This window comes from Monopterus albus, unplaced genomic scaffold (assembly GCF_001952655.1).
Source record: "Monopterus albus unplaced genomic scaffold, M_albus_1.0 scaffold18.1, whole genome shotgun sequence".
NCBI lineage: Eukaryota > Metazoa > Chordata > Actinopteri > Synbranchiformes > Synbranchidae > Monopterus > Monopterus albus.
Window position 1 is genome coordinate 6,587,413 of NW_018127898.1, and position 13,073 is coordinate 6,600,485.

The window sequence follows — 13,073 nt, forward strand, 5'->3', positions numbered from 1 at the left end:
GCGCTGTCCTCCGCTGCAGCCGTAGCTACAGCTCGCATCCCGGCATGGGCCACTATGGTTCAACGGAATATGTGGCTTCATATGTCCAAGATGCCAGAGCAAATTAAGAAAAGCCTACTGGAAGGACCCGTCAGCCCAGGTCTCTTTGGGCTGCACCTCCAGGAGGCTCCCTCTCACCTGCACGCCGGCAGCTAGCGGCTAGTGAGGAGCAAGTTCGTCGGCTGGCGTCATGGGGCGACAACAATCTCTCCCTTCTCGACCAGACTGGCACAGTCAGGGCCACCGCTGCCGCCGCACCACAGCACCCCCCTCCGCCTGACCCTGCTCCCCCTCCTCCTGCCTCTTTCCTCAGACCGGATGCCTCCAGGCGTGCCCATACGGGGCGACGAGCTGCCGGTACCTGGCCTAACCCTCACAGCATGACACCGCTGTTTCGATACAGAGCTGCCTGTGAGTCTGTGTGGTCTCCCCACTCCTCACCCACTCGTGCGTATGAGCGACGGTTTCTGTCCCACACAGGAGGCGAGTGATGAAGCTGAACATGGGGCACTTTTTCCCCCTCAGCCCTTTCTTCAGCGCCCTCCCATGGGTTGCGCAGAGCAAACACTCATCTCTGGCAATGGCGGAGAGGGCGCACCAGTGGTTAGCGAATGTGCACGCGAGCGCGCCATGCACGAATGCTCGTCCCCTGACAGAGTATTACGCAGTGTGGCGAGAGCGGCTGTCCATGAGCGATTGGATGGACAAGCTGATTCGCACCGGCTACACCCTGCAATTCTCCAGGCACCCCCCTGTTTTCAGCGGTGTGCTGGAGACTGTCATAACATCACCTGCGAGCTCCACTGCACTGGCGACAGAGCTGCAGGTGCTGTTAACCAAAGCAACAATCTCCATGGTTCCGCCAGGGCAGGAGTGCGAGGGCTTCTACTCGCACTATGTCCTGGTTCCCAAGAGATCGGGCGAAATGAGACCTATCCTTGATCTGTCTCTCTTCAACAAATACATAGTACAGAGACCGTTTCATATGCTCACCACAAAACAGGTGCTGGAGTGCGTGTGTCCCAGCGATTGGTTTACTTTCATCATTACTTCGATCTGAGAGGCGCTTATTTTCATGTGCCTATTATTCTCAAACACAGGAAATTCCTGTGTTTCTCCTTCCAAAGCGCACACTTCCAGTACAACAGACTGCCCTTCGGTTATTCACTGGCCCCCCGCACCTTTTTGAAGTGCATGGAAGCGGCATTAGAACCACTACGCAGAGCAGGAATCAGGGTCCTCTTTTATTTAGACAATATGATTCTGATGGCGTGCTCCAGACATCAAGCGGCTTCTCACACAGTGATGCTGGTACAACACTTGGCACAACTGGGGCTTTGCAATAAATTGGGAGAAGAGTTCACCGGTGCCCTCCCAGACGCTCACTTACCTGGGAGTGCACCTCGACTCTCTCAGCATGAAGGCGAAGCTGACATCCTCCAGACAAGAAATACTTTCATCTCTCCTGCACCATGTTGTTCCCCACGCAAGAGTAACAGCTCTATCTGTGATGCGTTTACTGGGAACAATGTCAGCCAGCCATGTCGTAGTCCCCCTCGGTTTCCTCCATATGAGGAAGCTTCAGAGGTGGTTCGGCTGCATGCATCTCGACCCAGTGCGCCACAGGAGGCGCGTGCTCACAGTCCCTTCCTCGGTCCAATCAGACCTAGAGTACTGGGGAACTCCCAGTGTGCTGATGAGGGGAGTTCCCCTGGGCAGAGCCATGTCACACGTCTCGGTGTTCACAGACGCGTCTGCTCAGCTGGGGAGGCACATGTCTGTCACAGGCTGTGGGATCACACCCCGTCTCTCCACATCAACTGTCTGGAACAAGCCACAGTGCTGAGGGGCAGACACGTCATGGTGCGATCAGACAGCACAACAGCCGTCGCATACATAAGGTGGTGTTCGCTCGGCCCGGCTGCTGGGAATTGCACAGAAACTCCTGCTCTGGGCTCATCAGAACTAGCTCTCCATCAGAGCCATGCACGTCCCCGGCAAGCAGAACCACGCCGCGGACCTCATGTCACGGGGCGGGCCTTAGCCCAGCAAGTGTAGGCTGAATCCATCCCTAGCTCAGACACTGTGGGACAGGTTCGGCCGAGCGGTGGCAGACCTGTTCGAAGCATGCGAGAACGTGCAGTGCCGTCTCTGGTTTTCACTATATGCCAGAGACAATCCGCCTCTAGGGGTGGATGCCTTTGCTCACCACCCCTGGCCGAGAGGTCTTCTCTGCGCGTTCCCCCCAGTCCCATTAATCCCACGGCTCCTCTCATGCGTGCAAGACGAGTGGCTGCAAGTCCTCCAGATAGCTCCAGAGCGCACGAGCACAGCTTGGTTTCCAACCATGGTTCAGTTGCTGGTGGGGGATGCCTGGCAACTCCCCTGGTGGGGAGACGCACTCTCTCAGCTAGACGGCGCGATCCAGCAGTTCCTCGTGATAGGTCAGCGGCTGTGGGCCTGGCCCCTGAACGGGAACGACTGGAGAGCATAGGATTGCCCCCACACTATTCAGTGTGCCAGAGCTCAGTCAACAACGGTGTCTTACGCCACAAAATGGTCAGCTTTTCAGCAATGGTGCATGGAGAAGGGCACAGCTCCCACCTCCTGCCCAGTGGCTCAGGTGCTGATTTTTCTACAGACCCTGGTTGAAAGAAACCTGGCTCTGTCCACGGTGAAAGCGTATGCCACCGCCATCTCACCATGCCATGAAGGTTTTGGCGAGAGAACCGTATTTGCACACCCACTGGTAAAATGTTTTCTCAGGGGTGTAGGCAGACTGAGGCCTGTGATGCCCACAGTGGTGCCACAGTGGAATCTGCCTCTGGTTTTATGCGCACTCAGCGGGCCTCCTTTTGAGCCCATGGCACAGATCTCTCTCAAACATCTCTCCCTGAAAACAGCGCTCCTCCTAGCCTTGACTTCGGCTAAGCCCATGGGCGATCTGTGTGCACTGTCTGTCTCACCGGCGTGCCTCCTAATCCGCGGAGACGGCAGCGTGGCCGTTCTCAGACCAAACCCCACGTATGCGCCTAAAATAATCTCATCCTCTTACCGATCCAGAGTTATTTCCCTGCATGGGTTCCTCCCTCCTCCTCACACTCACTGTTAGTTACTGTCGTGGGGTACTTAGCAGGCTGTGGTATGTGGTTTTCTAATGCTCTTGGGTGCGGTGTGCCAACAGGGCATTGACTACATCCAGCTGCGCTTTATCCCAATAGCGACAGCTCTTAGAGGGCGAAGCCTATACGAAATAGAACGATGGTTACATACATTAACCCAAGCTTCTCTAAGCTGGTGGCCCTGCTGTCCCCACCCCCGCCAGCTGAAGAAAAAGTGCTGGTTTTTAGGGAGGCGAGCTCAGGTCAGTGGCATTTATAATACTACTGTGGACCTAATTGAGGACAGCCCAGTGCAGGGCACAGGGCGCGAAAGAATCTCTTCAGGACTGCGCATGCGCGAGGGATAAACCCAATAGCGACAGCTCGTAGAGGGCGAAGGCTATACTCATAGAAGCTTGGGTTACTGTACGTAACCATCGTTTTCCTTCCTTCTTATTCTCTCCCCTTCCCACTGCTTATACTTCTCTTCATTTCTTCCTCTGCAGTCCTATCGGTGAGGTGTTTCGTGCACGGCTGAGGCAGTTTCCCTCACTGGTGACATGTTGTACTATAGATTGGTTCAGTGCCTGGCCAGAAGAGGCTCTACAGGCTGTGGCCACATCATTTCTTAGTGAGCTGCCTGAGCTAGAAGCCAGCCCCACGATCGTGAGAGCTCTGGTAAAGATGCTTGTGTGTCTGTTGGTTTTATTGGCATGAAGGTTTTAAAATAACATTGCTAAAATGTGTCATACAGTATATTATATTGCCTAATGTAGGAGCTCTGTCCAAGACAGACTTACAGTTTTATATATACTGTATGTTCTACTGGCTCATATTTGGTCAGTTTGGTCTTTGTGTCTTATCTGACATGATAATAAAATTAATCCAGTGTCTTGTTGGTCTTGGGATGATTATCAATGTAGGTGAGATAATGTACTCAAAAAAAGGCTGAGGGCCTCAATTCCTATCCAGTTGAATCATGACGGTTTCACTGCTTTTACTGTGCAACAAAATAGGAGCTAAACAACAGTTAAAGCAAGATGCTCACTGAGATGGATTACCTTGCTCAAGTTTTTGCAAAGTTAACTTATACTTTGTTTAAACAAAGAGAAACTACTTCCTGCCTGAAAAAAGCAAAAAATAAATAAATAAATAAATTAAAAAAAAGACAAAATCAAAATCCTAAAATACTGAAGTTATGTTTCATCTCTTCTTAATTATTTCCCTTCACCAGACAACAGTCTGTGTGAAGGTCCACCAGATGGTAGCCAGGAAGTGTGAACAGTACCTGTCTGAGCTCTCACGACACAACTACGTCACACCCAAGAGCTACCTGGAACTGCTAAAAATCTTCTTGTATCTTATTGGACAAAAGAAAAAAGAACTGTGCAGTGCTCGTCAGCGCATGAAGACTGGCCTGGACAAGGTAAAACACTGGGAAGGAGAAATAACTAATATAGAAATCATAATAATATATATTGTGTATTTTGGGGTGTTAGGTTGTCTCTCCTTACTTTTGTGGATATGGATGCCTAACAGTATGTGTAGCTGCACTGGTTTAGTTCTAGTTTTAAGGATTGCCACGCTTCGTACAGATGTCTTCAGAACGTTTTAGTTTTCTCTCTGTGTTTCCTCAGACACCGTGAAAACGTTTGCTCCTCTAAAACCATGTGCAGAAAATGGGGCTATATGTCTCTTCTCTGTCCATGTTTTGTCTGTCCCATAATGCCACATTGGTGCCCCTCACTCAACTCCAGTCACATGGTTGGCACATACTGCCCTTCAAAATAAACCTCTTTACCAACAAAACCATCTCTGCTAACACTTAACATCCCATTCATGACATTTCAACCAATTTCTCAATAGTAATAATAACTCACCATTAACAACAAACATAAACCCACTTCTCAAATGAAACCTGTCATTTGGACAGTTACACTCCCACCAAATTACTATGATTTATGAAATCCTTGTGCAAACATTTGAATAAATCTAGTAATTTCCAAACTTAAATGATCAACATCTGTACAAACACAGTTAACGATAATCATCACCATTTTTGTTGTTTTCTACAAGCACAACTAATTTATGAATAGGACGCTGAAGAATGGAGTGGTTGGTGTGCTGTCGACCCTCTTTTGTATGAATGAATGTGCAATTGATGTACATATATTTAATTACCACTCTTGTCCCACCATGTGCTGTATTGTATGGTGATCCTGTAAGCTCCTTAGCACAGCAGAGGATGTGAGTAAGATGCAGGAGGAGCTGGATACTATGAGACCTCTTTTGGAAGAGGCTACTAGGGACACTGAAGTCACCATGGAGACCATTAAAGTAAGGAAATATGATATTAATAAAGTTAGAAAGAAATGAGCCATACACTAATGATTTTGTTGTTTGCTCTCTATTGCTTCTGGAACACTGGAATTTCCCCATTGTGGGATCAATAAAGTCTTACCTTACCTTACCTTACCTTACCTTACCTTACCCTGCCCTGCCCTACTACACCTCACCTCACCTCACCTCACCTCACCTGACCTATGCCTCTGTCCTGAATTCCCCTGACACTGATACTTTGTTTCACTAAAGTGTGCAATCAGGTTTTCTTTGCAGCCAAAACCCAACTGTATAACTTGTGGACTTTGAGTGTGCTTTATGTTTTATGTTGACAGAAAGACACAGCAATTTCAGAGGAGACTCGAAAATCAGTGCAGGCAGAAGAAGCACGTGCTTCAGAGAAGACCAGTATTGCAGAGACCATTGCAGCAGATGCCCAGAGAGACTTGGACGAGGCTCTACCGGCCTTAAATGCTGCCCTCACCAGTTTGAAGTCACTAAATAAGAATGACGTCACTGAGGTCAGGGGTTTTATTTGATGATAGGTCAAGATATTTTTCAAATACTACTCCATTATTAGTTCATAGTTGGAATATAATCTCATGTATGAGCTTTTGGTAACGTGAACATTTTCTGTTGAATTGGGACCAAATGATCAAATCTACAGGTGCGTGCAATGCAGCGACCACCCCAGGGAGTAAAGCTCGTTATTGAGGCAGTGTGCATTATGAATGGCATCAAACCGAAAAAAGTGCCTGGAGACATGCCTGGTACCAAGGTTAACGACTACTGGGAACCTGGCAAGAGTCTGCTGCAAGACCCTGGCAAGTTCCTGGAGAGCCTGCTCAACTATGAGAAGGTAGAGCATATAGCTGGTGGATTTCTTGCTACGCCAATTGATTAGTACCACTTTCAGATTTTATAAATTCTGCACTATTTTTCATGCTGATCTGGTCCTGTGTGAGATCTGCGAGATGTATTTAAAGCATCTTATTGTGCCTCTAATCACTGCAGGACAACATCCCAGATAATGTGATCAGTTTAATCCAGCCCTACATAGATAATGAAGAATTCCAGCCAGCCTCCATTTCCAAGGTTTCCAAAGCCTGCACCTCTATCTGCCAGTGGGTCCGAGCCATGCATGTATATCACTTTGTGAACAAGGCTGTGAAACCTAAAAAGGTAAAAACTGGAATCCCTGTTTAAGCCACTGTCTTGGTAATTGTTTAAGACATTCTGTGACACCACTCTACTCAAACGTGTTTCTTCACTTATGAGTGTCAAACTACTAAACTAAACTCTAAAAATGTGAGTATTTGTACAGCAAGCTCTCAAGGTGGCACTGGAGGACTTAGCAGTGACCAAGCGCAGCCTGGATGATGCCAAAGAAAAGCTGGCAAAGGTGGACGGTGGCATTGCAACACTGCAGGCCAAGTACCAAGAATGTCTGGCTAAGAAAGAAGAGTTGGACAACAAGTATCAACTGTGTGAGGCCCGTCGCGTCCGAGCAGACAAGGTCAGAAGGAGGGAAAAGATATAGGATAAAATTTCCCTGAGCTCTCCTCGAGGGAAATTTAGCATTACAACAGCACAAACCTGAGCAATAGAATAGGATGTAAGTAGAAAACAAATGCACACACAACAGGTAAATCAAAGTTAAAAACTAAATACAGTACATTGCCCTAAACCAATGTGCTTAAATGTGATGTATGTGCAAAATCAGTAATGCAATTGTGACATAATAGATTTAATAGTACTATTAGTAAAGATAGTTGATGAAATTTATATCAAGTAGTTTGTGTGCATGATGAATACAATCTAACTCCTTGTAAACAGCAGAATACAAATAGAATGCAGACAGTAACTGCTTTTAAATGGCAAAGCCAAAGAAAATACAGTATAATTGTGTCTCATAGAAATGTTTTTACATTTTTGAATTTAATGTCAACATATTCAGCTTTAATATTGATAGTTATGTCATAAAGATGCATTGATTTTCTTCAGCTTACCAGTGGACTGGCAGATGAGGAGGTACGCTGGAAGGAAACGGTGCAAAGTCTGGAGAATATGGTCAATAATGTGGCAGGCGATGTGCTTCTATCTGCAGGATATGTAGCATACTTGGGACCTTTCACTGTAAGTGGGTTGTAACTCAGTGAAAACATGACTGTGCGTACATTAAAAATACATTAAACACATTAAAAAGTTGCTTTACCCATACTATATTTTAATATCGCATGTTTCAGTAAACTGCAATTTTATGATTCAGTACTGTGAGACTTTCCTGGTAAAAAAGTTGTAAATGTTGTTATTGAATTTGAACAGAATTATGAAGAACATGTCACTGTTTTTATGTCTATTCCAGTACTCACACATATTTGTGCTAAACAGCACAGCAGTGCTAAATAATTTGCATGAAGGTAAGGTGCATTGTTTTTGTGTTTAGGGAGAATACAGGGCAGCCATGGCAGCAGAGTGGCTGCATTGTTTCAAAGAGCTCAGGGTTCCACACACTGATGAAGCCAACCTGATCAACACCCTAGGAGATCAAGTCAAGATCCGCTCATGGCAGGTCAGACCCAAACTGTCATCAGCTGACCCTTAGTGTCAAAGCCTCCTAACATGGATCTTAACCATTAATAACCAGACATCAGACTAACTTTTTTTTTTTTTTTGCATGCTTGTTGACTTAAATTATTCTTGTTTACCTTATCATCATGCATAGATATCGGGTTTGCCCAAGGATCACCTTTCAGTAGAGAATGGTGTGATTGCCCAGTACTCTCTGCGCTGGGCTCTGTTCATTGATCCTCAGGGACAAGCCAACACGTGGATAAAAAACATGGTGAGGACACTTTCTTCTGTGTTTTGATCTGATCATAGCTGCAGAGGGTGCCAGTGAGATGGCCAGATAATAAACATGTCAAGATTTTAATGTATTTCTTCACATCACATGTATAGTTTAAAATTCTAGTTTGTTTACCAGGACCAATAATTGCCACTGCTGGGATTCTAGTTCAGTGCAGCCCCACCCACAACTATTTTAGACAGCTTGTCAGTATTTGCTGTTATTTGTCATCCACTGCTCACTCATGTTTGCTTCCTGTTGTCCTACAGGAGCGAGAAAACGGGCTGGAGGTTATAAAGCTCAGTGACCGGGGTTTCCTCCGCAGTCTTGAGAATGCCATTCGCTTTGGTAAACCCTGTCTTTTGGAGAATGTAGGAGAGGAGCTAGATCCAGCTCTAGAACCTGTCCTATTGCAGCAGGTGAATATACACATTTATAACAAACTAGAAACATTTGTATGCCAGTGTTATGCAAATATCAGCCACACACCGGTCTGCTTAAACTGCATTTATGGTTTACAGACATTTAAGCAACAAGGTGGCACAGTGCTGAAGCTGGGTGATGGAGTCATTCCTTACCATGAAAGCTTCAAGTTGTACATCACCACCAAGTTGCCAAACCCGCACTATTCTCCTGAGCTTTCTGCCAAAGTCACCCTCATTAACTTCACCCTGTCACCCAGGTAGCACATATCTTATAAAGGTTAAGGAATTGTATTATGAGGGTCAAACTACCATGGGAATATTGCTTTTAGGTGTAATGGCATTATGGGGACACTGATCTGCCTTGGTGGAGATTTGTGTTCTCTGAGTGCTGTCTAGTTATAAATGTTAGGAGCCGTTCGCACCAGTCAGTGTGCGAACGAGGAAAGAGGCGGACCCAGGTAGCCGGCTTCGGTGCAAGCAGTGATTTATTATATACAGTGAACAAGGGAATGACAAAAACACAGAGGGAAATGATACGTAGTCCTGTAGATGAGTAGTAGCCGGGTGTTTGACCAACCGCAGGAGGTGAGGAGATGGAGAGCTGGGCCGAGCTGTGTAGGTGGGGTCACTCCTGGGCTGGTCGACGGTGATGGTGGTTACTGAAGGTAGAGACAGAGAGATGAAGGCAATAGTGGAAAAAGATAGGCAACTGTGCATTGACCTGTCTGGGAGGAGAGAGTGGAGCCACGGTCCAGAGGAACAGTCCATGGGGGGAACACAAAACAGTAGCTGGCAAGGGGAGAAAGACATACAAAAACAATGTAAATGCACGGAGAAAAGTTGGCCTACTGACTAGAAAGAACTGGCAAGTGACTGAGGAGTGAAACCGGGTAATATAGTGAGTGACCTAATCAAGTGCAGCTGGTGATAAGGGAGTGAGGAACAGGTGAACGTGATAAGAGTAATGGGGCAAGAGACAGTAGGAAAGGTGAGGGAGGCAGAGCGGCCAAGCAAACCTGATAATAAATCTCAACACCTGAGCCTGGAATCCATCCAAATCATGCACCAATGGTGTATTTATTGAAATATAAGACGTAGGCATGCCATTATGAATGGTCCGTATTTGTAAGTAATAGTAATGCAAGTTCCTGTTTACGGGTATCTCTGAAAAAATCCTTTATTCTCATGCTATCATTGTTGGTGTAAATGTTCATGCTGTGTGGATTCAGTGGTCTACAGGACCAGTTGCTGGGCCAGGTGGTGGCTGAGGAGCATCCAGACCTGGAGGAGGCTAAGAACCAGCTGATCATTAGCAACGCCAAGATGAAACAGGACCTGAAAGAAATTGAAGATGAGATCCTGCTCCGACTCAGCTCCACAGAGGGAAACCCGGTGGACAATGAGGAGCTCATCCAAGTGCTGGAGGCTTCTGGGATCAAAGCTGGCGAGATTAAGGTTTTAGCATAAATGTTGGAAGTGTTTTTTTTCTCACGTACAACTCCCTCCAGCACCTAATACAGTATATGATACTTCAGTACTTTGTCACTGAACTGATAGGCTACCAGTGTTGGATTTTATACTAACACAAGCTGGTTTCTGTGCTGGTTTAGGCCAAAGTACTGGCAGCAGAGAAGACAGAACGTGACATTGATGCCACCCGTCTAGAATATGTGCCGGTGGCTGTGCGTACACAGATCCTCTTCTTCTGTGTATCAGACTTGTCCGGTGTTGATCCAATGTACCAGTACTCTCTGGAATGGTTCCTTGGCATCTTCAAAGCTGGCATTGCCAACTCTGAGAGAGCAGGTAGAAAGCAATTCCACAGTAAATTTCATAATGCACTTTGGTTGCAAAAACTATACACAGAATTTTGGAAAAATCTGGCTTATGTAAAAAAAAATAATAAAAAATCTCCTACCACTCACTTTTTCTTGACATGTTTCTCACAGACACGCTGGAGAATAGAATCGCCAACATCAATGAATTTTTCACCTTCAGCTTGTACAGCAACGTGTGCCGTAGTTTGTTTGAGAAGCACAAACTAATGTTCGCCTTCCTCCTGTGTGTTCGCATTATGATGAATGAGAGCAAAATTAACATGGTGAGAAACACGGAGTTTTGCAGTCTGACTGTATGCCTGTTTGTATAATCTTGTTTAATCTCCAAGAACTTGTAGAAAGATACTGTAATTAATAGAGTGCATCTGATGAATCTGTGTGGTGTCTGTTTCAGGCTGAGTGGCGCTTTCTCCTGTCTGGAGGGATTCCTGTTCGAGAGCTGACCAACCCAGCAGTGAGTTGGCTGTCTGAGCGTGCCTGGCAGGACCTTCTGAGCCTCAGTGCTCTGGACAACTTCAGCAACCTGGCAGAGAGCTTCACTGAACATCTGCAGGGTTTCAAGAGAATTTTTGACAGCAACCAGCCTCACAGGCATGCAGAAATGACCTTTCTGTTAGCAAATGCACATTGTTTCCTTCATTTGGACTGTGCAGAGGCAGTCAGTACCTATTAATCATTTGTGTTTGTATACCTATAGGGATCCCCTCCCAGGAGGGTGGGACTCAAAGCTGGACTCATTCCAGAAGCTGCTGATCCTTCGCTGTCTGAGGGCTGACTGCCTCATTCAAGGCCTGCAGGACTTTGTTTCAGCTCAGTTAGGACAGCGCTTCATAGAGCCTCGTGTAGAGTCCCTTTTCTCGCTCTTGCATTAATGTTCATGTTTAAACCTATGCATATGCAGTGAGACAAAATTATTCTTGTCTCAGTGGCTGTGGCTGGAAAGAGTAGATGTGGTGTATTAATATGGTAATAATGGCCCCATTTGTTTTGACTGGGTTTATAGCAGAGCAAATGTTTAATGTTTGGAGTATAGAGTTAGTTCTGCTAACTTTATCTGAAAATGTTTTCTGGTTGTGTACTCTATGGTATGCTGCAGAATTATTTATGGCTTGTTACTCCTCTCTTTGTTTTTTCTCAGACGTCAGACCTGTCAGCAGTCTTCACCGAGTCATCTCCCTGCACTCCCCTTATCTTTGTTCTCTCCCCTGGCACTGACCCTGCTGCTGACCTCTACAAGTTTGCTGACGTCATGCGGTTTTCCAAGAAAATGAGTGCCATCTCTCTCGGCCAGGGCCAGGTCAGTGCCAGCTGGATGCCTGGGAATTCTCTCTCTCTTTCTCTTTCACACACTCTCTCTAACCCTGGGGAACTGGCCACTATATCACTTTCTCACAGAACCAGGTCGTTCTCATTTGTCTTGTTGAGAATGGCCACCTCAGTGCTAATTGTTTTCTCTATCTCTGACTAAAGGCCAGTACAGTGTACCACTCTACTGTGACAGATGCTAGATTCCACAACACTACAACTGAGCTCACAAAACAACCATTAAAACCTCTTGTGCGGGTTTTAGTAATAGTAAGTAGAGACTCGTCTTCCATAAATCTGAAACCTAGTGACCGGTAAAACATTCTCCCAGCAACATACTCCTATGGGTGTTCAGTAGGTGTTTACCACATTACTTGCAATTTCTGATGTTGGACTGTTGCATCACCTTCTCCATAGTTTCTGTCTACAGTGAACTGAGGACTCAAGTCTTCCTGAAAGACTGCTAGAACATTTGTAGGGAGTTGTGCTGTATCCCACAGCCCAAATGTTCCCTATGTTAACCACTTCTTAAGTCAGGATCAAACTGTTTGAAACATTGATGCTGTCATGTTAAGATTTCTATTTTTGAGACAAGTCTGGTTGTCATCTTTTTATCTGCCTTTTTTTCTGCTGTTGTTTATGTGATTCAGGGCCCCTGGGCTGAAGCTATGATGCGCACTGCCATGGAAAGAGGTCACTGGGTCTTTTTCCAGAACTGTCACCTGGCGCCCAGCTGGATGCCTTCTCTGGAGAGGCTCGTTGGAAACATCAACACAGGAAAGGTCAGAGCACATGCAGTACATACACAAAAGAGTATGGACACACACAAAACTATAGACACAAACAGAACTGCCTTGATGAGTTGATCTATAGACTTATCGCACAGGACTGTACTATGACCTGGACAGTTTTAGTTATTTCTTCTACTCTTCATGGGCACCACTTGTCCAACCCTCTCCACAGGTGCACAGGGATTTCCGTCTGTGGCTCACTAGCCTGCCCAGCGACAAGTTCCCGGTGTCCATTCTCCAGAATGGTACCAAAATGACCATTGAGCCTCCCAGGGGTATCAAGGCCAACCTGCAGAAAACATATCTGAGGCTCACCAATGATTTCATCTCCTCTTCCACCAAGGTCTGCCTCTTCTTCAGTCACCCCCCCCCCACCACTTCTGCTG

The 13,073-nt window shown here is 46.2% G+C and overlaps 1 protein-coding gene across 1 annotated transcript in view; it reads left to right on the forward strand.

The window, feature by feature from the left end:
- Nucleotides 1-13,073, forward strand: part of dnah1 (dynein, axonemal, heavy chain 1) — a 39,776-nt gene that overhangs the window by 20,007 nt on the left and 6,696 nt on the right. Inside the window, 20 exon segments of the mRNA XM_020592689.1 lie at nt 3,647-3,818; nt 4,375-4,566; nt 5,367-5,477; nt 5,816-6,001; nt 6,148-6,339; nt 6,495-6,662; nt 6,805-6,996; nt 7,485-7,616; nt 7,927-8,052; nt 8,206-8,325; nt 8,598-8,747; nt 8,850-9,010; nt 9,983-10,208; nt 10,364-10,559; nt 10,703-10,854; nt 10,986-11,182; nt 11,289-11,433; nt 11,730-11,888; nt 12,547-12,678; nt 12,860-13,030. Coding sequence (XP_020448345.1) covers nt 3,647-3,818; nt 4,375-4,566; nt 5,367-5,477; nt 5,816-6,001; nt 6,148-6,339; nt 6,495-6,662; nt 6,805-6,996; nt 7,485-7,616; nt 7,927-8,052; nt 8,206-8,325; nt 8,598-8,747; nt 8,850-9,010; nt 9,983-10,208; nt 10,364-10,559; nt 10,703-10,854; nt 10,986-11,182; nt 11,289-11,433; nt 11,730-11,888; nt 12,547-12,678; nt 12,860-13,030 — 3,280 coding nt within the window.